At 40.7% G+C, this 27,739-nt stretch overlaps 1 protein-coding gene across 1 annotated transcript in view; it reads right to left on the reverse strand.

The window, feature by feature from the left end:
• PLCB4 (phospholipase C beta 4) overlaps positions 1-27,739 on the reverse strand; it is a 314,466-nt gene that overhangs the window by 22,641 nt on the left and 264,086 nt on the right. The window contains 5 exon segments of the mRNA XM_043512117.1: positions 4,423-4,538; positions 21,231-21,296; positions 21,411-21,460; positions 25,514-25,664; positions 26,160-26,248. Coding sequence (XP_043368052.1) covers positions 4,423-4,538; positions 21,231-21,296; positions 21,411-21,460; positions 25,514-25,664; positions 26,160-26,248 — 472 coding nt within the window.

A 27,739-nucleotide genomic window follows, 5' to 3' on the forward strand; every position in this document is an offset into this window, starting at 1 on the left:
AAGTCTCAGGGTATGTCTATACTACCCGTCGGATTGGCGGGCAGCGATCGATCCAGCGGGGGTCGATTTATCGTGTCTAGTCTAGACGCAATAAATCGACCCCCAAGCGCTCTCCCGTTGACTCCGGTACTCCACCACCGTGAGAGGTGCAGGCAGAGTTGACGGGGGAGCGGCAGCAGTTGACTCACCACAGTGAAGACACCGCAGTGAGTAGATCTAAGTATGTCGACTTCAGCTATGTTATTCACATAGCTGAAGTTGCGTAACTTAGATCGATCTTCCTCCACAATGTAGACCAGGCCTCAGTTGCTTGGACTTTGTGCTCGGAGAGGTGGCAGCATACAATGTAGGATCAAAAGTTCCATTACAGCAACAAGAAAGCTTTCAATTAAAGTCTTACAAGACTCAGTAAATTCTCAATCCATCCTTCAAACCCTGACCTATCATGCCCTTTCTTGCAGCAAAAGGTTCTTAGAACAGCATGCAAATCCATACACCAAAATTCCTGGCCTTTTTGTTTCGGTTTTAGAACAAATCTGTATTTGAATGGAATATATTTTTATTTCACTTTTTGTGCAGCCCCTTTAAAAAAAAAAATTCTCATCAAATCCTTAGTTGGTGTAAATCACCATGATTCCACTGTCGTCGAGTGGAACGACACTGATTTGTACTATCTGAAGATTTGCCCCAATTAAATTGTTTATTGCTTGGCTGAAGTAAAATTAATTAATCACAGTCCTGGAAATGAAGCTTGATAAAAAATATGCCAGTTTTAAAGATATTTTAATATTAAAGTGCTGCTAACTTATGGAAACGAGCAGAAAGCTTTATTCTCAAATGTTCCTAGAGAAGTCTGGTATGGAAATACAAGGAGCGTGATGTGCCTTGTGTTTCCTATAGGCCACTATGAGGATTAATCACTGATTTGCTTGTCACAGCAAGGAAGGTTTTGCATAGATTTCTGCCATAAGTTTGATACTCTGGAAAGTCCTATAGAGTTATAGAGCCAGTTACATCAGACTAAATCTGAAATGTCATTGACTGCACTGAAGTTACTTTTGTTTTACACTGGTGTAAATGAGTTCAGGATTTAGCCACAATATAGTTTAATGCTTCTTATGCTTTATGAAGATCACCTCCACTCAGGAGGATCAAACATATTTATTCAAAGACCCAGATCAGTAAAATTTCCAAAATCCCAATGGTCAGTACCAATTGTTCCTTTTTTTAAAAGTAGCATTCAGTCTGCGGTGAGGGAATGTTAAAATGGCTGAACATAATCACCTACTTCTGTACTGTCAAAATGTACGTAAGCTTTAGGCAACACAGTCCTAAATGTGAACAAATTCCTTGGCAACTATCCCACCCAATGCCACAACTTTACACACACACCCACACCCCCCCCTACAGTTCGAATCCTAGACATCCCTAGTAATCCAAGACTGTCCTTGTGTCCCCCTCAACCACATTTCAGAGTTGGAACATGAGCGCACAAGCTCCCCTGAGTCTCTGAGATTTATGAGCATGTATGGCATTTGTAGTGTGCATCTGAACTACTTGCTCAAGTGCACAGGGAACTAAATCATGTCCATCTGCCACTGAATGAAGCTGTAATTAATTTTTTTCCTGAAAATTATGCAGCTGACAGACACCTCATGCCATGTGGGAGATACATTAGAAAAAAAACTACATGTAAGCATCACAAAACCAGAATGGAAAGCATTTTTGTCTTTCAGGAAGGCATTTTTGCCTTTTTGATGAATATGCACCAAATTCAAATCGAATTCCTTTAATTTTTTAAATTTATTTTAAATCAACGCTTTACTTGTGAAAGTTGCCAGAATGATAGCAGTGAAAACCAAATACATTATTTAGCCAATGAACCAGGGCCCATACTCAGCACAGCACCTAAGCACATGCCTAAAAAGCTAAGCAGGTGCTTAAGTTCCATTGGCTGTGCTTACATTTAAGGAGGTGCTTAAAGGTACCGTAGAACAGAGATGGATTTAAACATGTGCTTGAGATCCTGGCTGAATCTGGGCTCAGAGCAGCACAAATAGTGACAGTGTCAACTTCCCCCTGCACTATTCCCCTCAGTGTACCTTGATCCAGATGTGAAGGATCTACTTTTAGGAATAACAGGGTAAACCAGAATCTGTGTGCATATAGCACATTGGCCTGTCTGTTAAAACTGGCAAGAATGCACACAGATAGAATAGTTTACATGATAAGGATGTCTATCCACTAGGGATTAGAGGACAGTTCTTTTCCCTTGCACCACAGAATAGCCATCAGATGGTGGCTTTTGGTCATTCATGACCTGTGATGGAGTCAAGCTGGTGACAAGTAAATGGTTCTCTGTCCCAACATAACATCCTGAGGCCATTTACTCCTTTGTTTACACTTAAGACTTTCATTTATTTTTATTTTTAAATCTTTTAGTTTTCCAAAGCATGGACCCAAACTATCAGAAATCTTCAGGAGGCCCTGAGGGCAGAGAAGTGTTATGAATGCCAGTGGAAACTTGCTGTGATCTAATTGCAGCAACTTAAGTGAGGTAAAACGAGGATGAATTATCTTCCTAGTCACCCATTCTCAGGTCATCGTCAGACGTCTTACACAAAAGGTTTTCACTGATTGTTAATGCAGTCATGGACAGTTATCACCACATTTAAATCTGATATCTGCTTTGTTTATTTGCTGTTTTGCCTAGACGTTGAAGAGTGGGAAGACGGATCTCTTCTCAGACCAATGTTAATGCTGATGCGTAAATCTTCTGGCTCAAGGTTCTCAAAATGCAGAACAGCTGTAAGCCTTTCTCCCTGGAAGGCAGATACAGTACAACTTCCATGGTGCTCAGTTTGTCACTAATGGTACAAGGAGTGAATACCCCCTCTGCCATTAATTATAATTCCAGTTCACACTTGCCATTTCCTTAGCTATGTGCTGCAGTTTAGTCAATTGAAATGAGCTTTTCCTGTTTAACCAGCTCCCCTTATAATCAGAGTGTCGTGATGAAGTGAGCTGTAGCTCACAAAAACTTACGCTCTAATAAATTTGTTAGTCTCTAAGGTGCCACAAGTACTCCTTTTCTTTTTACGGATACAGACTAACACGGCTGCTACTCTGAAAGCTAATACTTCAGTGATCTGTTTGCAATATTAGGATTGTTTCTGGAAGTGCTGCTCAGCCTAAGAAATATTTGGGTCCTGATAATGGTTGTCCTTCCTTGAAGTAAAAACAGCTCAAGGTACACTTTGGAAGAGTTCATGTAGCCTTTGCAAAACTTATTGTGGAGACTTCTTGTTACCTCTTTTGCTTCAGAGACTGCTACTTCTAATAAGAGTTTTGTTTAATATCATTTCAGGCACACACACATATTTTACAAATATTGTTCATCCAAATACTATATCAAACACAGTAAAATATTTATGAAAGAACCCATCACCAAAAAGGCATCTAAGCTCAATTCAGCAAATAATTCTATCAGAGACTGGCCCCAACAGCTCAGTTGCAGACCCTCTACCATCAGCCCAGTATTAATAATTTAATATTATTTTATTAAATTTGTTGGGAGGTGGAGAGTGACATCATTCCAGGATCAGGGAAATGATGTTGCCGGATCAGACAATACAAACAATTAATACTAACTGCTAATATAATTCTGTATTCTACTAAGGAACTCGTTCCCTCTTTTCAGGGATCACTGGTTAACTGTAAGACTAATGGTACAATATTGTTATTTAATCAAAAAGGGACTTTGGGAGGTAGACGTCAGCAACAGGGGGAAAACAGAGGAGAAGCTGCTACAAGATAAAGAGCTAATAACTGGAGAACAGCAGGAACCTGGAAATTATAGAAACCTCTAGGTTCTGCCCATTAGGACTGCAAGAGACAAATTTTATGAATTATGATGAAGATATTCCAGTAACTTCAGGAGCAGTTAAGAACAGCATATCAACAATTGGTCAGATCCTAGGCTAGCACAAATTGAGGTAGCTTCACTGCCATCATAAAAGCCAATTTATAATCAGCTGTGAACCTGAAAGAATATTTACAGTTCCTGTGTTGAGAGGAACCTTTTCTAGATGACTGTAAAGCAGATCCTATTATTTGATCTGAGCTTCCGTCTACAAAGTTCAAGATTAATACATCAATTTTTTCCAAGACCAAATTGTGATCGAAGTCTAATGATGTCACATGCGGAGAAAATAGAGGACTCCAGTAAGGCAAAGCAAGTAAACACTTCGGGCCCAATCCTTAAATCCTCGTGCAGATAATATTTATATTGACTGAGGTGGGCCAGGTCAGGGTGCTGTAAGTTAAATATAAATTACTTTTTCTAGTAATATTTTGTTCCAGACAGTAAAAGCATAAAAATCTGTTTTGATTCTTATAAAACATTTTAAAAGAATATCTTACCCCTTCTTCTTGATTGCCTTCTCTAACATTTTCTCATAAGATAACTTTTCTTTATCATACTGTGCCACTATTTTGTCAACTTGTGTGCAGTGCAACTTCTGCATAGTGCTGTGCTCCTGGAAAACAGTAGGACCTTACAATTAGGTTGCTGAACTTTTAATGTTTCATTTTCTTATAGTGGATAATATCCGTGTAGGAACAAATATGTCTGGCACTGTATTTAATCCCTTTTAGCTGCCTGATAGCAAGGGGCCCAGATCTCCCACAGTAAATGTCAAGCCTTTCTCCTCGATGCACGTTGTAGGAAAATCTGTCGTGGAAGAGTGCTAATATCCTGAAAATATGGTATACAGTTACCATAAACCAAGAACTTTATGGAAAAAAATGCCAACAGATAATATCTACATAACTATATCTTTTTGGAATAAATGATCATTTAAATGCAGTGCAGTAATAAGATTTATGAACTCAGAGCAGGTATCATACAAAGATTCTGGAACCCCGGGGATCACAAAAAAATAACAGGCATCCCCCTAAATATCCTAGACTGAACACAGCGCCAGATCTTCAGCTGGTGTAAATTACATAGCTCAACTAAAGTCAATAAAAATTGACACTGGCTGAGGATCTGGCCCATAAGTCTAGTGACACTGGGTATTTTGTCCTAGCAAAGGTTCATTGTGCAGAAGCTGGTTTCTTATTCCAAGTGACATTAAGCTACATAATAGGACTATCAAATGTATATTTAGTTAGCTGCAACCGACTATTTGTGTTTTTCTTTCCGGCCTTCCCCAGGCACAAGCTACTCATAAAGGACCTGATTCTGATCTATATCACACCAGTGTAATTCCACTGATTTCAATGGAGTCACACTGCATTTACACTAGTGTAAAGGGGGAAACAAATTTCCGCATGGAAATAAAAGGTTAATTACGTACACACATATTACATACACAGGCCCACCTCTTTATAAAAACCTTTCTGTTTCAGAAGTAATAGTCCTCACTTAATGCTTGTGTGTCCTGGCTCTGCAGTGGACTGAAACTCATATGCCATTTTAATCACCCTTCCTTATGAAACATGCTCATTATTCTTCAAATATCTGGCTGCCAGTGATGGTATGAAAATACTGAGCACACACTGCAATAGGGAATTTTGTTGTTTTAAATTATTTTATTAACTTACTATAGCCCAAGATTTTATCTAGTCTTGACAAAAAGGTCTCGTATTAACTGTTATGGTTTGGTTTACTGTGGGAAATGTAAGCACATCACATTTTACATTAAAAAGTTACCAGGATTTTTTTTTGGTCTGTTTTCCTTTAGTTTCACTATACATTCTGAATTTACATAACTGCTCTATACCATAGGCTTCATTGCTACTATTTCTATATATCATAGCAACCAACTCATCCGTGTAGTTCCTTTTAAAAATACTAATGAAAGAATTTCCCCACCCTTTAACAAATGCTGCAATGCTTTTAAAAGCTAGCGTTTGAATGTAAACCTGAATTCCAGCATCTGCTATCCACCCCTCTGGGCAATAACATAATACAGCTCCTTCAAGTTCTATTCAGAATGAAGCTCTGAGCTTTCCGTTCTGCAGAGAATCAAACGAAAAAAATGGACTCTACCAGCATCAGAAAGATGTCAGCTTCAGCAGGGAATACACAGGCTGATTAGCAATCTAAGAGAAACTGCAGACAGTGAAAAGGTTGAGGTAGGCCTGACGGCACTAGACAGCCACAGGTGAATTGTCTGATATGTTTAATTACTAAAGTTACACACTCTTCCCCAGATAAACAGAACAGTACAATTCTTGATATAAAAGACTAAGCATAATTATCTGAAATTATATGCCATCTGTACACTTGTCCAGCACTTCTGCATGAACTGGGAAAAGGAGACAATATTCAGTGCTGGAATCCTGCTTTGTTTAGGGATGATACAGAACTTCCCCATCACAATCTAATTTGATTCTTTTCTGAATACTCATCTTTATCTACGAGGACAGACTCCTTGAAATGTTGTATTCAACAGAATGTTATTTTTGACAGATAACCAACTGGGCTGTGTTTTCTTTGTGGACACATGCTCATCACAAATTGTTTCACGAAACAACGCTTTAGTTTGAATTCAAACAAACACATGCAGCTAAAAAGGAAGAAAATACAAAGCTCTGTGTACTGGGAAACTGCCATGTCTGCCTGTGCCATCCAAGTAGTTGGGTGATGCTAAGCTAGCAGTGCAGACACAGGAAGAGATCACTGGAGTGAAGTCTGACGACCCTGGAGAGGAGTGAAGACAGGCTGATTGATGGGGATAGCGTGGTCTGGTTTGCTGTTCATGTTGGTGCTGGCTGTTTCTAAGGGCAGCAGTGCAGTGCTCCATTGTTTATTAGAGCATTTAAAGCCCTTTGAGCCTGTTCCATTTTTCTTAATTCTCTTTTGTGATGCATGTGTGCACATGGTCTCCTGCACTTCATTCACCCATTCATCCTCCTCTGTCACCTGCCACCTCTGGCTATCTTTTGAGCTTTCCTCAGCTCCTGCTGCAAGCTGGGAATTAACTATTCATTTCCCCTCTCATCCCCTTCTTTCTTCACAAGGTTGTTGATGAACTCTCAAGTTTTGCCTTTCAGACTCCCTTGACAAAGCATTGATGATGTAAAGTAGCTTTAAGCGGGGGGGGGGGGGACTTAGTCCACATGCGCAAGTTCTGCCTTGTGATTTGGGAACGTTTGTGGGGAAGGAGGAAGCAGAAAAAATAAAGATTGTAAGTTAAAAAATGTTGTGACATAACTGTGCTATTGTGGGATATAACTTACTGGCATCCGTTGTGTCAAAAGTTCTTGAATTTTCTGAATAACGATATGAAATGACTGCACTTTATTTAAAGGGGCAATATTTCACCCAAGCCCCATTGCTCTGGTTAGCTGCTGGGCCCCTACGGGATGAGCCTCATGGTAAGTACATTTTTTAACGCCCAGTTCCTCTTTTAATTTTGATTTCTGCCACTTAGCACTGCATTTGTTAAGGCTAACTTGGAGAACAGAGACATTACAAATAAAAAAAAAAGGAGTACTTGTGGCACCTTAGAGACTAACAAATTTATTTGAGCATAAGCTTTCGTGAGCTACAGCTCACTTCATCGGATGCATTCAGTGGCTGTAGCTGTAGCTCATAAAAGCTTATGTTCAAATAAATTTGTTAGTCTCAAAGGTGCCACAAGTTCTCCTCTTTTTTTTTTGTGAATAAAGACTAACATGACTGCTACTCTGAAAAGAGCCATTGCAAGTAGCGGTGCAGCTCTGGGAGAGTCCCTTTGTGAATATTTCTTCTCATCTTCAGAAGGGCATTTCTGAGCCTGTAGCCACCTTCATAAATTGGGAATCATAGAATATCAGAGTTGGAAGGGACCTCAGGAAGTCATCTAGTCCAACTCCCTGCTCAAAGCAGGACCAATCCCCAGTTTTTGCCCCAGATCCCTAAATTCAAATGGCCCCCCCAAGGTTTGAACTCACAACCCTGGGTTTAGCAGGCCAATGCTCAAACCACTGAGCTATCCCTCCCCGGTACGTAAAGAGCTGGGACAGTGAATTTTTATGGGACATGTGGAAAAATAGTCCTTCTGCTTTATTTGGCAACACCCAAGCTCTGAGTTAAATGCATCTCCAAAAAAACTACAGAGGAACATTCTGAAGAATAAATGTAATGCAGCACAGTAACTTGTACCATGGTCTTTTCATCCCCAGAATGCTTTGCCTCACCAGGATCATCATCTTCCCTTGCCTCCAGTTTTGACCCTCTGTCTTTGAGTTCACTCACACCTGGTTCCCCAAAGCAGCTTGTCCTCTTCTCATAGCTGGATGAGAGCTGAGAGCTCTCTAATAACTACAAAGGTACAGCCAGAAATTTTTACCCCCAAAGTAAGCCCAGTTTTTCTGGGTAGATCTGCCTTTCTGACCTGGAGTCACAAAATTATCATTCGATAATAGTTCCTCAAACTTCTGACATGGCTTGGCACTTCCCAGTTTGTGAGTTTTGTCTGGAGCCTTCCTGTACATTGACAGACTACAGAAAACGCAACATAGCTCTGCATGGCCTGACAAATTCACTCCAGATTGCAATCAATGTCCTTATGTTGGACTCTGTCCAAATGACTGAACATTCATGCTCACCATCTGAGATGGATCATCAGTGATCCAAGAGAAGCAGAGGCTGACAATCAGGTATGTGCCATGGCTACCACCAGGCTATGGATACACCAGCATGGCTTTTTCCAGTTACATATATAAAACATAGGAACCCTTGTTCTATCAGCTGCATAGCATAAAGTACAGAGAATGTAGGGGGACAAGGCACTACACCTAAGGTATCACACGCTATAGGACTCCCAGTCACAGGGAGAACTGGGAAGAAGGATGACTAGCTAAAATGGCTTAGCTCAGTGGTTCTCAAAACAGGTCCGCTGCTTGTTCAGGGAAAGCCCCTGGTGGGCCGAGCCCGTTTGTTTACCTGCCGCGTCTGTAGCTTCAGCCGATCGCGGCTCCCACTGGCTGCAGTTCGCCGCTCCAGGCCAATGGGGGCTGCGGGAAGCGGCGCGGGCTGAGGGATGTGCTGGCCTCCCTTCCCGCAGCTCCCATTGGCCTGGAGCAGTGAACCATGGCCAGTGGGAGCCGCGATCGGCTGAACCTGCGGACGCGGCAGGTAAACAAACTGGCCTGACCCACCAGGAGCTTTCCCTGAACAAGCGGTGGACCGGCTTTGAGAACCACTGGCTTAGTTGACACATGTCTGATTTGCTGTCTGAGTACACTAGAGATAACTGTTACATCCACAACTATTGTCAGGACTAGGTCCCAAGAAAAACTCCAAGTCAGTTCTACAGCATATTTCAAACACTGCTTGTAAATGTAATATATATGGAGGTAAACAAAGTTTCAAGTGGAAATATGTTCTAGACTGGTTGACAGTATATTTGGCACCACCCAGGTATACCATAAATCTCAGGTTCAGGATTTTCTGAATCCTCTGTCATTTTAATTTCACTCTTTTCTTTTAGACACAAAGATACTAAAAAATTACAAATTGCCAATCAAACTCCAAATTGTAGCCAATAATACAATTAAAATATGGCTTTCTGAGGCAAAAGGATTTTACCAGCTACTTTGCCTGTCAACGTAAGCCACATGATAAATACCACTTGCAACTATTTGAATATTTAAGGTAAATTTAATTCATTTTTAGTATTAATATACCTGTGGGTAGTGGTTAAGGCCCAGTCAGCAAGCTACTAAAGCATGTGAAGCCTGTGGGATTACTCATGTGCTTAAAATTAGTTGTGTGCTTTGGTACCTTGTTGAATCAAGGCCTAAACTCTTCTGGATAGAGAACATATCTTCCTATGTGTGTGTAGAGTACATTGCCTAGCACATTTGGGAAACTAATGTTAATATAAATAATAAAAATAGTTAATTCTATATTTAAATAATTCACAGGCTGTGCCCCAGTTGATGGTATTCTGCAACCAAGATTTTACACTTGCTCAAATTCCATTAACTATAATTCATGTTTCTGTTTAAAGCTCCTATAGCACGTTACATAAATACATATTTTGGAGTTGTTATATTTTAGATTCTCTTTAAACATCTCCTATACATGTCTGGCTGTAAAATAAATCAGCCCTAGACTTTTAAGCAGCATTTGAAAACAACAATTTGATCCACGTTTATTTTGAATACCCAGCAGAAATGTATTATTATGTATAACTCATCACTGATGAATGTCACGCAGTGGGGATTCCATAGCAATTCACTCTACATTACATACAATTTTAATCAAAAGCCTTATAATCGTTCAAATACTCCTACTCATTTCATAGTAGTGTCAGTTGCTTTTATATCCCAGCTGCAGTTCACTTATATTATTTTTCAGTAAAAGTTAATATCAAGAACATAAAAAATTATTACATGGCATTATGAAACAATAAAGGTATTTCTCTTTAAGCCACGCCAGTTTCTATATTATAATGTCTGGAACAAACCTGCACAAACCCCATTATTTTTAGCAATGAAGATTTCAAGAAGATTCTAACACATTTTTGTGGCTTTTTATGATCTTGGATCCATGTTAGCATGTTTTATGTTTAAAAAAATTCACCTTACACTGCATAATCACAGGTTCATGCACACACATTTATATGCAATACATATGGTGTGCTGCCAATTGCTGCATGGAAACTGAAGTGGCAAATGAAAAATGCCACCATTACCAAACCAAAATTCCTTTCTGTGAACCAACAGGGAACCTTATAAATAACCAGCTGAGCAGTGCAGTCTTTTGGCATTTCAATATTACAATGAATCAGACTCATCAGTATTTTTATTTCAAATACGCAAGAGCAGTTGCTCCACTGTATGACTTTCGTGCAGCCTTTAGCTTATTATGCACATGTAACTCCATTGTAGGCAAACGGACGTGTGCCTACCTACACTGGGGTAAATCTGGTGCTCTATATTCTAGAGCATTTAGTCCAAGGTCTTTCCAAAGGAAGTTTTTAAAAAAAGGAAGTTATTGAAAGTTAATCTGGATACATTTATTTAGGGGGAAATTCAACCCAGGTCAGAGTACCCTGATCAGTAGCCAGACTAGGAGAGATGGGGGAAGCAGTCTGCTATGGAAGAGCTTCTACAGCAGCTCTAGAAAGGGGTTGAGGGATTTGCATTTGGATTCATGACTGTTCAAAATCTGAGGACACCACAGAGCTGCCGCACCTTGCCCCATCCCACACAGCAGATCCATGCTAGTTTCACTGCATATAGGGTCGTATTCTAGCCAGAGAATTTGGCCCAAGGTGAGCTGGTGACATGAATATACAACGTCATACCTTGAGGATTATGCAGAAAGAGAAGCAGGATATTGAGGGAGAATAATCTCATACACTCCACTAACAGCAGGCAAAACACACAATTACAGGTATATAACATTTCTTGGCACATTCAGTGGATACTATGACACTGGCAGACCAGGTGTCAGCTCACACCAAAGCCCCAGGCCAATTCACCTGTCTACTAGTATAGATCAAAGTGATTGTTAAATGTATAAGAATGTATTTGGTGTTTAATCTCCATGAAAACTAATGGGATGTTACATGCATTGTTTTCACATATCTGTATCCTGTTATAATGTGATAGCAAACATTTACATTGAATATATATCCCTATAACTAACCCATTCAACGAGAAAGACGCCTTGTGTAATGCAAATGAAGAACTTCAGCAGGAAACTAATTCTTGTGCATTTGAAGGCCAGTGTGATGATCAGAAATTGAAGACTATCTAAATGGATTCCTCTATCTCTCCATCAATCAAAGGCAGAGCCTGTGTGGGTGGTGACTCTGTCAGTGTGTTTTCTGTGAGAAAAAGCTATACGTATGGATTCAGGGAAATATCCTGCATCTCTGGACAGTTTGGATTGTAACAGGGCAGAATAATTGAACGAGAAGATGGAGATCCCCGAGTTATTCTGGGTAGCACTGAGAGACTTTTGGAAGACTGGCAGATTACTACATCTTTACTACCATTTGGAATTATAGACTGATTCACCTGTACATGTGTTTTATCTGCTTTATCCTCTCAATAACTCTCATTTCTTTTTCTTAGGCCATGTCTACACTACCACTTATGCTGGCAAAACTTGTGTCGCTCGGGTGTGGGAAAAAAAAAAACAATACCCCATCCAAGTGACGTAAATTTTGCTGGCGTAAGTGGCAGTGTGCACAGTGCTATGATTGCAGGAGAGCTTCTCCCGCCGACATAGCTACCGCTGCTCGCTGGTGGTGATTTCCTGTCAGTATAGAGCAGCTACACGAGAGATCTTACAGAAGTGTGGCTGCATCGGTACAGCTGTGCTGCTGTTAGCTCTCCAGTAGACGTAGCCTTAGCTAATAAACCTATAGTTAGTTTTCTATAGAATTGGTCTTTGATGTGAGATCTAGCATGCTACCCGACCTAGGTGAATGACCTGGTTTCTTGGAACTGGGAGTAACCTGGAATATCTGTGATTTTTGGTGTAAGTGACCATTTATCACATAGTCCAGCTTGTCTGGGTGGCCAGATAGACTGGAGTGTCTAAGGAGACAGTCTGGGACTCCATTATAAGACTACTGAAGTACTTTGGGAGTTTACATTTGGTACTGGGTTGGTGAAATCTAATGATACAACATATTACCAGGTTGGGGTGAGGGGGACCTGCCATGCTTTTGACAATCTGTCCTGAGGTAGGCACTCACAGTCGTGAGCCACTCCATAGTGTGTGACAGTTACACTTAAAAACACCTTTCTTCTGTTTGACAGAGTCAATGGCTTTGAGAGAGATTCCCTATATTTAAAATAAGGAATACAGCTAAAACTGGTAATATCTCTTAACACAGAAGGAGCTTTTTATATGTGACCACTTTGTGATACTGTACCCTATATCCTTCAGTGATATTATTATGATATGGTTATAGCATAATTATAATGTTTTTATGCAAGATAAGGCACGTGAGGTGTCATTGGGAAAGTTATGACTTGCTGAATATGATTATCCTATTTGTACACATTATTATTTTTGTATCTGAAGTTATGAATATTGACTATGTATCTGTATTTTAAATGTAGTATTTGTAGTATTTAAAATGTATTTTAAATTTACACCTAGTTAACGCTCACTAGACAAGATGCTTTCAGTCTAGATAGTGGGTGGGGAAGGGCCTCTTTAGGGCAATGGGCCATTAGGAAAAAACAACCGGCCTTAGGACAAGTTTATCTCCCACCTGGTGATGAACGTTCCTGAGAACACTCCAAACAGCCTGTGATTAACGGCTCCTATGACTCTACATGGACATGTGAACAGACCACAGGATGCTGGACTCCATCTTGGGATGTCAGTATTTTTCCACAGACTGGTCTGGGAACTAAGCATTGAAACACAGGGTTCTACCATATGCTAAAGCTATATAAGGCAGGGAGTGACATCATCTGGTGTTCTTTACTCACCACACAAGAAGACTCCTGGAAACACCAGAGGAACAAAGACTTAACTGGGGGAAGTGCTGGACCCAGCCTAAAAGGATTTCTAGCCTGTGAATGAAAAACCTGGGGATTCCAAGCTGTAAAGCAAGTGCAGCTTGCCCTTTAAGAATCTGCAGCCTGCTTGTATCATCTCTTAGGGTGAGAAGCTGCTAATTCATATCCAATCTATTTAGTATATTAAGCTTAGTTTGCGTTTTTTATTTATCTAGCCGCATGGAGTGTTGCTATTAGGTGACTCTACTGGCTAATGCCTTGTATAGGAGCTGTGTGCGTGCCCCACACTCCGCCTTCAGGCTCCCTTGAGCACATCCCCTGTGAAATTTCCATGAGCACAGCTCACTTGCTCAGGGACCAGAATTTAGCCTGTGTATTAATGACAAGGTACAAAACAAAGATCTCCATTAAAAGCTCCACATCCACCACTGTGCAGTACCATGGTGTCTCCCATTCCAAGAGACTATGTTTCCTGCATGTGCCTCAGGCAGTGAATGTTGGGTTCCTGATGTTGCTCAGTGTAAATGTTCTAGTCTGTTTTAAAAATCAAATCATTACTTTATTCTGCAAAAGTCATAGGCTAATTTATTTAAAACTCACTAATGGTACAGCTAAACAAAGCTAAGACTCAGGAGCAAGTTGTTCCTAGTATGAAAGTCCTTTTAAAAAGGCTGATTACAAAAAGTTACTGGTGTTTTTCAGATTCAGTGAAATGCCAAATAAATATGAACATTACAGTATAGGAAGGTGACAGCTCACTAGGTGGGTGTCATTACAAAAATATTCAGTCTTATCTACTGGCAGCAGCTTTATAAAAACCCCTGCATGTTGCATCTCTGGGTTTATAGTACAACCACATTAGAGAAAAAATAATATAAAACCCTTGAACCAAAATATCTTTGTGGCTTGCTGAACTTCTGAAGATCTTTCCACTGTCCCAGCCACACAGGATAAAAAATAAGATGCTGCGGATGGGAGGCTGCACCTTTATTCGCCTAACGTATCTGTGAATACCTAGCAAATAAAGCTTAAGTCACTGTATTTTTCTTAATGGTTTCCACCTACTTGGGAGGTCCTGCCCTCAGCACCTCCCATTCCCAACCTGGTCATAGCTCAGCACAGGGACCCCACCACCCTCTTCTTGTGTGAAGGTTAAGAGGGTCTGGAAAAGAGGTGTGTGAGGGGTTGTCTCCTTGCTGTACCCTGATGTAGGAGCCCAAGCCCCCTTTCCTTAGGGGATACCTAAATCCCCTTCCAACAACTGCTTATCAGGGAATCGGACCTCCTATGGACTGAGTGCACAGGACACCTGCTACCTACCAATTTGCAACATCTTGATCTATCCTGCTTACCTACCTCATTGGATCCCTGATTTGCTGTGAGGAAGATGACAAAACCCACCCTGCCTTGGCCAATCTGTCAGTGAGGGGAAAATTCCTTCCCAGCCTCAAAAGAGAGAGAGAGAGAAAAGGCAGCAAGCACACTGTTCAGAGCAGATCATTAAAAACCTGGCCCTACTCTGATCTCATGGGTGACTGGTGACTCCTGAGAGCACGCAAGCTCTTTCTGGAATGCACAGGGTGCACACATCCTCCCTCTTCCTGGTGCTCTGCCTGCCTGATCTGGCCACTTCCTGTCCCCAACCAGTGAGGTAAGTTCTCCTTTACCTATCCTTGTAAGCCAAACGCAGGCGGGATCCTTAAAGAAGTCTCATCTCCTTTCCTTCCCACCTCACAGACAAAGACCCACTGCATTGGGTCGTAGTGAACACTTTATAAATGGGCTATAACTGAAATAAACTCTATAGTTACAGAAGGTGTAAGCAGCAGCAAATCCACACGTGCCATGATTGGCACAGTCTTGCAACCAGTTGGTAAATGATTTTAAGAATGGCAGAATTACAGCACAAGAAGGCAGTGATGAAATTTGGCTTAGCTTGGCATTCAGCTGCAGTCCAGACAAAATCATGCTGGCATTTGCACATGCATGCAGATCCCAATGACTGTGTTCAACTAACGGGATTATCAAGCCCCTCAGTGTGGACTTTTAAAAGAATACATTTTTTCCAAACATCTTTTTGAAGCTAAGTAGTTGTGGGGAGGCTCCACCTTCTCGTCACAGTTCCTGTGACATGGTCAGTTTGATCTCTCCCCCCTCCACCTCCTCAAGGAACAGTTTTGGTATTGGTCCAGCATGGGACCAACAATGTGCGCCGCCAGATGATAGCATGTTGCTGCTACTGCTAAGGGTAAATATAACTTGTGATTCTTTTTTCCTAAAAAATGATGTTTATTTCTCATGTCATCAGGAGGATGGGGACTGGAGGATGACCTCTCGAGGTCCCTTCTAGGACTGTGACTCTTTGCTGCACGAGTGGGTTTGCTTTCAGTTTGCCTTTCTGGAAAAATCAGATGCAACGTTTTTATAACTGAGCAAAAAGGCTGAGCTACATGGTTACACTGACATGTCTGATCCTCACCCTTGTATTGCACCATGCCATGTACGATTAGTTCTCAATGTAAGCAAATGGACTGCCATTTTGATCACACCTTTCTACGATAAGCCCAACCTTCCCAGAGAAGCATATGCCCCTTCGAGATGTTGAGGAAAGGCATGCACACACTGAAACCATTGTTGCCAGTGCAAGGGAACTCCCTCTCTTCTGTAACAGAAAGTCAGGAGGAATATTAAAGAGTTGGTGGAGAGTCACACAGAAGGACATATGATGGGGAAGAAAAAGGTTAGATGCTGCAACCTTCGAAAAAGGCCATATGGAAAAACAAGCTGTTATGAGCTCAAGTCACTGCCTCATCAGTCTTCTGAGTAACAGTGAAAACCTCGAGAATGAATTCTGCTGTAAAATGGAAGACGATCTTAATGTGCCTAGCAAATGCGACAACAAGAGATGAAGCCCCTGCTTAGATTTTCAAATTAGTGATCTTACCTGACAAAGTTTTTAAGAATAATATTTATGCCTCTGTCACCAAAATATGGTGGTTTAAAATAAAAAAGAATCAATCAACCCCTTAAAAAAGCTGATTGCTCTCCCAGCAAATTTCAATATTTTCCTCTCTTTCTTTTTTATACTCCTTCCTTAGTACCTAATCTTGCAATTATGTAAGGGCTTCAGAGGAACAGAATGTTGCTGAACCTAGGCAGTTCATCTGAGCAGGACGCACCGAGCCCAGGCAGGGATTCCATAGCCCATGCACATCGCAAAGCACAGCACAATGGCTCTTTACCCCTTAGCACAAGGGTCTTTTAGGAGAGAAGCTAGGTGTGCAGCCACAATTATGCAGCTTTACCAGCCAGCCCTCTGTGGTGGCTGCAGTAGTGCCCTGCAGAGGATAAGCTCTCTTGTCTCCTGCCCAAATTCTGCAGAACCCCAAAGTCTGGAGAATCCCCCAACTCAACACCCAATGTCCAGTCTGTTCAGTGAGGATGTGTGCTAGATAGAGGATTTGGTTCAACACCTGAGAGTCAAAGCTAAGAACTACCCAAGCGAATTCCAGTGGCACAGCTTTTTCTGAGGTGGAAAAGAAAGGTGTACCGACTCTGACGTATACTTACCTGTACAGTAACTGGAGTTCTTTGAGATGTGTGGTCCCTTCCTGTACTCCTCTTGAGCTGTGCAGCATGCACCTGAGACAGGAAGATTTTTGCTAGCACTGTCTGCTGGTCTGTGCCTGCACCATTCTTCTCCTCATGCTCTGAACAGTGGGCAGAAAGGGAGGTATAGATCAACTGTGTCTCCAGTTACTCTTCTACCGTAGATGGCCCTAGGCTAAGGCTCTACAGTAGAGGGGAAAGAGGGAGCGTAGTGGAATAGAGGTAGTGGAAGACAGAAATAATCTCTGAGAAATCCCGGGGGATGGGTGAAATCCCTGAGCACTGATAAAGGGCAAACATAGTAGCTATCTTTAAAAAGGGGAAAAAAATGGACCATGGGAATTATAGACCAGTCAGTCTAACTCGAACAGCTTCTGTCTCAGACCCCAGGAGGTAGCAAGAAACTGGAGAGGTGGTTGGTCCAGGACACCCCTTAAGCTCTTGGTTTGGAGTACGAGGAGGATAACGGTGCAGGCACAAACTAATGGATACTTCTAGCAATAATGTTCTGGTCTCAGGCACATGGAGTGCATGCGTGCCTCAAGTAGAATACACATAGGGACCATCACTCAAAGAACCCTACTTAAATAAAAATGCTAGCCGTACTGGAAGGTCCCTTTGCAGACTGACTCAGAAACCAAAAATGTATGGCCTGCCATCACAACCAATGTGAAGTATTGAAGTTGTCTTCCCTCCAATATTTGTTCACCGTATGTTTTCCTGCTTTAATTTCTATTTGCTCCTTTACTGCTCTGTAGCCTCTTCCACTTTATCATGAAGAGGTATTTAAAAGCAATATCCTCTCTTTGCAGAGCTTTGCATATACAACTTCCCATTTGTATTGCTTATAATCTTCTGAATAAAATCTCTCCTTTCCCCGACTCCCAGACTTCACAAAATCCAAAATTCCATGTTTATCAGCAAAGCAGCTAATCTGACATTAAGGGAACATGGGAAATTCTAATTTTATCAAGGGGTATAAAATGACTGCTTACTAATTCTGAGGCTACTTATCAGGTACGCTTCTTCCATTAAAATGATCTATCCACCTATCCTACAAATCTCATTTTATACATCAAATACATATTTGACTATTTTCAACTGTCCACACATTTTATATGAAAAATAAATGGGTCTGTTCTCTTTAAAGAAAAACATTTTACAGATATTTTTATAGCCCCTTCTAAGGTTATCATGCTTTTTTCTTCTCTCCCATCTGGTGTTTCAGCCTCTTGTTAACAGGAACATGTGAAAGGTTTCCACCCCTGACATCTTTCTGATCATGTGCGACTCCTACATACTCCCACTAACACATTTTCGCTAGCATACTCCCACATACACACACCATGGCTTCATTCAGCCATTTATTATCCCATGAACACAAACGGTGTCTTCACTTCAAGAACTACTTCCGCATCTGTTATTTGCTGAAGTATTTTTAACATTGTCTTTAGAAATACTTTGGCTGATCAGCGTTTACACTAAAAGAAAATAAAAGCAGGGAACATCGCTGTTCGTATAAAAGAGACATGAATGCTGTGTGAGAAGACACACCTGTTGAATACCTGTTAAAGGTACACTACTCAATCTTTTTCCTGTCAGGTCCCCTGAAGCTGAATCAGTCCGCTTTGCTGGTACTCTCCCATGATGCGAAATCAAAGTTTCCATGGAATTCCTCCGAATGGAAATGGCACACAGGGACTCGGGAACATTTCCAGAAGTGCTTACGTAACCTGGATAACTAAGCCCCCTTTCCAAATGGGATTTATGCGCTTAGGAGACAAGACTCATTGAAAATCAATGGGCCCACAGATCACTGAGGCACTTTTGAAAGTTTTACCATCAAGGCTTCTTTTGGTTTTTAAATGTTCTAGTTCTCCAAAATGCAGCTAAATGAAAAGAGTAGAAAGACTAACATCCCTGTGTGCCCAATCCTTGCCTCAGCATCCAACGGCTCTCTCTCACTATACCTCACCATGGCTGATCACCAGCCCAGAAGTGACACTAACAATTTCTCCATAGTTCAGCTGAGCAACTGTTGCCAACATTGGGAACCCTAGGGTAGCCAGTGCAATGATGGCTGACACTTTCCGTGTTGGGATAGATGACACAGGGCTGAAAACAATGTCAGTGGCCAGTGGTGTGACTAACTTAGGGTGTTCCCAATGCATCCCCGTGTTTTATCAGCTGAATTGATGTTAGGATGATGGGAAATTTTTCAGATTTTTCCCTGGTGCCGACCAGGCATTAGAAAGAGAAGGGGAATATCAGTCTGAGTACAGAACTGAGAATCAGGAACACGGCTGGCTTTAGAACTTTTGGTTAGGCCTGCAAACAAGTGTTTTTTCCCCTAGCTCCATATTTTCAACATAAACTGTGCCACTATCACATCACCATGTCAACCTAAGGAGTTTGGGGTTGGTTAGCTAAATGATTATTTGTGGCACCATCCACAAACTTCATGAACTAATTTTACATGGAAAGCGGCATGCAGAGGAGTGGGGGATGGTTAGGTAGTAAGCCTTCTAATGCCAAAGTGGAGCCTTGCTGCTTATTCTTGCAAAGTCAATAATTCGTTTATATCAATTTATGGTTTACAAGGCCATCTTTGTAAGGAAAAGGGATAGAAAACCTTTTGTAAAACAAAAGATAAGAATTTCCTTTCTGTTACTTATTCCTCCAAATTTAGGGGGGCCCATGGACAGGGGCATCCAAGGATCTGGCAGCAATTCTTGGATTCAGTGGGTCTAACAGTGCAGAGTTTCTCAAGCTGCTCATGGCTGGCTGATTGCATGGCTCTCTTCCTTCCTTCCAGCTGCTACAATGTGTTATAAGACAGCTAATACCATCAAATGATTTCCTAATATTACTTTTCTGTGCAAACAATAACTGCAATTGTCACAGGGATAATGTGTAATCCCAAATGGGGGAGGAGATAGCACAATGGATTGCAAAGGAACTGGAAGGATCCAAGAGGCAGGCACTCTGCTAAGGTAAGGTCCTCACTACCAAAGAGTTTAGGAACACGCGATCTGTTCTAGATGTTTCAGGTACTTCAAGGGTGACCATCACCATAATACATAAGTACTAATTTTAGCTCTTAAAACTGACTCTCTTGTGACTTTGGATATTCACAACTTCAGTTTCTGTAAAAGGATAATATTTATTTCCCTCTTTCCTGGAGGAGTGGGGGCCTTCAGATGTAATTAATTTTAATACAATGCTTTGAAGATGAAAAGCCTTGTATTAAAAGTGCTTATTATTAGTAGTAGTTCCCTGAAAGTTACCAGCCCAGCCACCATCGACTGTAAACACAAGGACTTTCTTGTAGAAGATGCTGCTGCAGGTTCTGATGAACCTTCTGACACTAAAAACGATCAGCCACATACATCAATCCAAGCATTCAGTGAAAATGAGTCATCTGCATTGGAATCCAAGGATCTCAAAGAACACTTAATAACAAGGAAATAATTGATATAAAGCCAAGCAGCGCTTTTATATGCCACCAGAATGGGACCAAATTCAGAACCTCAGTACTTTCTTCACTTGTTATGTTTCCTTTGATACCAGGAGTTGTGTATGCCAAAGTATGATGTGGAGCATAATGGTGGGGGACCAGTACTTTGGACACTACTGCCAATAACAACAAGCAAAAGATGACTCCCACGCTGTAATTATTATACACAGAACGAAGAGGGGATCTAATTTTTCAACTACTCTCCCCACCTACACTTTCTCTCCCTGCAGTTCCTACGCTGTCTGTCTTGGATACAACATATTCCACCTAGCTGATTCTCAACAAGACTTAGAAACAATCATTTAAGAGGCTAGCAGAAACCATTACCTAGTAAAGATGGTCTTTTGCTCTTTATACAACTCAAAGAAAATTATACTGGAAGCTGAGGGAATATTTAAAAGTGCTCAAGGGAAAAACTGCCTATTTGAGGGTGTCCTTAGTGTAGGCTAAAATAAATGTCTATTTCTTGCTAATCTAATTTACTTATCCCTAGTTTTTCCATTGAGTATCACTAAAATTTGTCCATGCTTACAAACTTCGTGACTTTTTTAAAGTGAGTGAACTTGCTGGCTAAGTTTGTTTCCCCAAACTCTTAGAGCTCTAATGATCATACCTTGGCATGCTTCTTCTTTAAAGCATTCAGCTCTTTCTGTTGTTTCTTTAAATACTTTATGTAAGCCTACAAAAAAGGAACTTGGATCAATTTTCCTGTAGTCATAATGACTGACACCAGATAAAATCTCACTGTTTGCAAATATTTATATTGTCCTGCAAAGTTTATGCCCAAACTTACCTTCATTTGCTTTAAATCTTCTATCTTCACTTGAGGAATAAGTTCTATACCTAGAAGGCATTAATACATTTTATCTGGAACTTCAAACACATTAGTACATATCACAGTTTTTGTATTTAACTTCACCACAACTTATATTTCCATTAGACAGTAATTAATGTGTGTCACATTAAAATTTATAATGTGAACAAGCAATTGAGTTCCATTTAAAAATAATTTAATTGTTGAGACATGGGAAAGGTATGTTTAATTCAGTACTGTACCATCCATCATCTTACTGGTGTAAGAAGAAAATAAAGCAATAGCTGCATTCCAGTCTCCTTTCATTCCCAACTTGAGTGTCAAACAAGAATAAGAAGAGTTTGTAAAAATCACTTGCTCAGAAATAGAGCAGACCATGTGTGTAATTACACAATTGACCTCTCATTAAGTTCTAGCAAATGCTGTTTTCACTGGCATATCTTAACATTCTTTCAGTTACAAAGTAGTATTTTAAATGTTAATATTGAAAAAACAAAGTCAATATGATCCCATGAGAAATCTAACAGGCAAGACCCTCAATTCTTACATAAAATGTTGGGTCAATCACTATATTATATCTTGCTTATTTAATTAACTACCTTAGGGCAGGTCTAGACTTAAAACACTACAGTGGCACAGCTGCACCGCTGTAGAGCTTCAGTGAAGATGCTACTACACCGACAGGAGAGTTTCTCCAGTTGGCACAGTTAATCCACCTCTGCGAGAGGCAACAGCTACATCGACGGGAGAAGCCCTGCCGTCAACATAAAATCATATAATCATAGGACTGGAAGGGACTTCAAGAGGGCGTCTAGTCCATTCCTCTGAACTCAAGGCAGGACTAAGTTTGGGGGAGGGGTAGCTCAGTGGTTTGAGCACTGGCCTATTAAACCCAGGGTTGTGAGTTCAATCCCTGAGGGGGCCATTTAGGGATCTGGGGCAAAAATTGGGGATTGGTCCTGCTTTGAGCAGGGGGCTGGACTAGATGACCTCCTGAGGTCCCTTCCAGCCCTGATATTCTATGATTATCTAGACAGACCAATGTTTCCCAAACTTGGGACACCACTTGTTCAGGGAAAGCCCCTGGCAGACCGGGCCGGTTTGTTTACCTGCTGCGTCCACAGATTCGGCCGATCGCAGCTCCCACTGGCCGCAGTTTGCTGTGCCGGGCCAATGGGGGCTGCGGGAAATGGCGGCCAGTACGTCCCTCGGCCCGCACCGCTTCCCGCAGCCCCCATTGGCTGGACACAGCGAACCACGGCCAGTGGGAGCCGCGATCGGCCGAACCTGCGGACGCAGCAGGTAAACAAACTGGCCCAGCCCACCAGGTGCTTTCCCTGAACAAGAGGTGTCCCAAGTCTGGGAACCACTGAGCTAGACCATCCCTGACAGGTGTTTGTCTAACCTGCTCTTAAAAATCCCCAATGATGGAGATTCCACAACTTCCCTGGGCAACTTATCCCAGTGCCTAACCACCCTGACAGTTAGGAAGTTTTTCCTAATATCCAACCTAAACCTCCCTTGCTGCAATTTAAGCCCAGTGCTTCTTGTCCTATCCTCAGAGGTTAATGAGGACAATTTACCTCCCTCCTCCTTGTAACAACCTTTTATGTACTTGAAAACTGTTATGTCCCCTCTCAGTCTTCTCTTCTCCAGACTCAACAAACCCAATTTTTTCAATCTTCCTCCATAGGTCATGTTTTTTAGACCTTTAATCATCTTTGTTGCTCTTCTCTGGACTTTCTCCACTTTGTCCACCTCTTTCCTGAAATGCCCAGAACTCGACATAATGCTCCAGTTGAGGGCTTTTTTTGTAATAATGTTACACTGTTGACTCATACTTAGCTTGTGATCCATTATGGCCCCAGAGATCCCTTTTCTGCAATACTCCTTTCTAGACAGTCATTTCCCATTTTGTATGTGTGCAACTGATTGTTCCTTCCTAAGCAGAATACTCTGCATTTGTCCTAACTACTACAATTTCATCCTATTTACTTCAGACCATTTCTCCAGTTTGTCCAGATCATTTTGAATTTTAATCCTATCCTCCAAAGCACTTGCAATGCCTCCCAGCTTGGTATAGACCGCAAACTTTATAAGAGTACTCTCTATGCCATTATTTAAAGTACTGATGAAGATATTGAACACAACTGGACTGAGAACTGATCCCTGCAGACCCCACTTCGCACTGTCTACACTGGGAGTTAGGTTGGTATACATGCATTGCTCAGGGGTGTGGATTTTTCACATCTCTCTGCGACATAGTTATACATATATAAGTTGATAACGTAGACCTGGCCTTAGTGTCCTTAACTGTAAAATTCCATCTGTCCTACAAAGGATTATCTGCCTTGTAAGGTGAATTCCACTGAACAACATTCAGATCTTGCAAAATAAAGACAATCTCTGCAGAACAGGTGAAATTTTAATCTAAGGACCTTAACATTCAGCCCCAATGATGTATTATTTCTGAGTTAGCACCATAAATGTGCAGGTGCTTTATAAGACATAAAGACAGAGGGGGAAGTTTTCAAAGATATAAATAGGAGGTTAGGCGCTTGCCTCCTATTGCAAGTCAACGGGAGCTGGGTGCCTAACTCTCATTTGTGCCTTTGAAAGTCTCCCTCAGGCTCCCTTACTTTGCTGGATATGTTACTCCCATTGACCTCAATGTGAACTGTGCATTTTAGCGTGGGCAGAATGTTGCAGGTATTAACAAATAATAAAAATATATAATAGGATAATAAGGATAGTCACAAAGGACCTGCTCTATTATTCCACAAGTGGACAGGAGAGAAAAGGGGGATGCAGAGGAGATGGCAAATGTACAAGCACTGAAATCCAGGCTTAAGAAATTGTGCTGCCCAATGTTTGTTGTGATCTAAAAAGAGAGTTTCGGATTTTCATTTGAAAACGCAGACTCCCTATTCATACTTACTGCTTCGTTATTATATGTGTGGAACTACATTTCCAGCCAAGAATAATGACGTTTCAGTAATCAGCCTGAAAATATATTTCCTGAGCCTAGTAACTGAATTCACACACGCTCCTAATTAATATCCAGTAAGGTTACTACCATCCTTTTGTGATGAAATATGAATGTCTACAATTCAATAGGTCATTCTTTTTACATTTATATCAGAGTATCTCAATTCACAAAAAGATTGTTTTACTGGTAAAGGGCAAATGAAGTACTTTAGATTCCAAACATGACCTGCTTTACTCTGAAAAGTGATTATAGAAATGTAATCTTCTTTCCCCAACAGCTCTGCTTATTTGTGTATTCAGCCCTACCTGCTAACTTTCATGCTAAAAAGAAGTTTGTGCTGCTTTTTATTCGTGTTATCCCTGCAAAACCAAGGCAGCCACGAGAGAATGAGCTGGATTCCATTCCTCCTGGCACATTTCACTCAGTTACACCTGTGCCCCACAGACCCTTTATTGTCTGTGATGATGTACGAGAGAGAAAGAACCCACTTGGTTCTCAAAGACGACTTTGCAGGACAAGCAGTTAGGAAAAAAACACCTATCTGCTTATAAACTGAGCACAATTGATATGGAAATATTTGATAATAAACATGGGTGTCCACAATGCCAGTTTCATAGACACTTTTCAGAATATGGCCACACTTTAAAACATTTCTAATTTGATGGCAGATCTCCACAGAATCCTAAATACCTGTTTTTTATTTAAATCAACCACTCTGCTGAGGAGTTTTTAAAACAAAAGAATTTTTGTGAAATATACAAGAAAACAGCCTTCCCCACTAGGACAACTCTGGTAGATCATTAATAAATATTGTTCCCAGTGTCATGCATATTCCTGCTGATAGCATTGACTACACTGATGCACAAACATGACATTTATTAAAATCCAACCATTTTGGCTTCTGCGCCAAGAGAAATATGGTTAAAACAGTATTTGCCAAGTGGACAGAGATACCACTAGTAGAGAAAGATGTTACTTTTTGAGCTTTTCAGAGGGATTCAAAACTATAGAAAGTACAAAACTAAAAACGAGGTAGTACTTCTTAGTGCCCTTCTAAACCATTTACAGGAGAGAAAAGCTCATTTTTCTTTACCTTTCTTAGTTTCCATCCCAGGTCCGAGGCCGGAAGTGGTACTTGGTCTAAGTTCAGAGCTACTCTGAGGAGTCACACTTGTTTTGGCATTATTAATTTTTCCTTTCTTATCATTCTTTGAAGTGTCATTTGGTACATCAGCTATATCACTCTGGAAAAAGCATTATTACAAAATATCATTTGCAGGGGGGAAGAAATGAAGTCATTTACTTTTAAAGAAAATTCCCCTTGTATTTGCTAATACTTCTCGACAAAAAATATTTTCAGATGAAGAATTTATAATCTATTTTTACTGAAAATTAATAAGGATGGCTCCTTTCTAATTTTAGACACATGGATGTGCTGCCGTGACTGATAAAAAAAATTCCTCATGACAGTGACTATATTTGGAAATGCAGTGAAGAGTATTTTAATAAATCTGACAACACATGTTCATGTATTTAAGAGTAGAACAGTTCTATATTTAAAAACAGAGACTAAGAGAATAACATGCATTAATGACCAATTTATCAACAGGAGAAATGACCAAACATTGTGGCTCAAATCTCATTGCAGAGGTATTATTTCTTGTAAAGTGAAGCCTGTATTTTGCATTACCCACTATATGGAATTATTTTGCCTATGTTCATAATTACTTTCTACTTACAGTTTCAATACCCATAGCTCTCATCTGGTCTGCTCTTTTTTCCATGACGGATAAAAATTTCTTTGGATCTGACAAAGCATCCACAATATCTGAAAGAAATTGAATATTTATCAGTTTTTCAACATTTTAAGAGTCATTCAAAAGCACAATCTAATTTAGCAAAAAGAAAAGGATGACTTGTAACACCTTAGAGACTAACAAATGTATTTGAGCATAAGCTTTCGTGAGCTACAACTTACTTCATTGGATGCATGCTGTGGAAAATACAGTGGGGAGATTTTATATACACAGAGAACATGAAACAATAGGTGTTACTGTACACACTATAACGAGAGTGATCAGGTAAGGTGAGCTATTACCAGCAGAAGAGAAAAAAAACCTTTTGTAGTGATAATCAAGGTGGGCATTTCCAGCAGTTGACAAGAACATGTGAGGAACAGTAGGGGGAAAAAATAAACATGGGGAAATAGTTTTACTTTGTGTAATGACACATCCATGCAGACTAACACGGCTGCTTCTCTGAAAAATGTAATTTAGCTTTCACAAAGGCTTTATTCTAGTCTTGCCACATGTTCCACAGTCCTCAACACTGGGCCAACTTTTCACAGTAAACTTGGTAGGAGTGGGTAAGCTTTTTTAACGTAGTCTCTCTCCCTTCCCTCATGACAAGAGAGAAAGAGAGAGAAAAGGAGATTAAAATTTCATGATTATACACATCTGCTCAGCATCCTCCCCGATTCAAAAAAGTGAAATTTATATTTCAAGGTTACTCTAGTTCTATCTTGGATCAGCCATGGCATATTAACCATCACGTGAATTTTCCTCTCTAAGAATCCTACTCTTTTTGAAGCACTTATATGGTCCCCATCACTACAGTCTCTGTGAGCATTAGGAACATTACTAGATTTATCATCACAAGACTCCTACTAGGCATGGGAGTATTATTAGTCCCATTTTAAGGTGGAGAATTTAGGCACTGATTGAGTAAAGGCCTAATCCAAAGCCCAGCGAAGACTATGAAAAGACTCCCACTTCAAAGGGCTTTTGACCAGGCCATAATAATAATATAGCACTTTTCATTAGTTGAGCTCAAAGCACTTTATAAAGGTGATCAGTAGCATTGTTCTTATTTTATAATTGGAGGGAAAACTGAGGCACAGAGAGATGTGACTTGCTCAAGGTCATCTAGCCGCCAGTGGCTGAGCCAGGAATAAAACCCAGGTTTTCAGAATCCCAGGCCAGTGATCTATCCACTAGGCCACACTGCCTCCCTTCAGACATAGGTTGTATTTTTTTTCTCTTAGTGGCCAAAGAGCAGGCTTATCAATCTGGAAGTAAAGATGCCTTCACACAAACCGTTCTGATATTTTCCATGGCTCACAGGTGAAGGGAACTAATTGTTTTACACAGTGGCCTGAACAATAGTACAACTGACATCATTTATTTACAGAATTCCTCCTGTATGACTCATGACAGCGCTACTACTCATACCGCTCACCCTGCCAAGGCCCTGATGTGGGATGCAACACGAGGGACATAAACGAATGAATAAGTTAGAGTTATATTGTGACATCACCTTC

This window comes from Dermochelys coriacea, chromosome 3 (genome assembly GCF_009764565.3).
Source record: "Dermochelys coriacea isolate rDerCor1 chromosome 3, rDerCor1.pri.v4, whole genome shotgun sequence".
Lineage (NCBI taxonomy): Eukaryota > Metazoa > Chordata > Testudines > Dermochelyidae > Dermochelys > Dermochelys coriacea.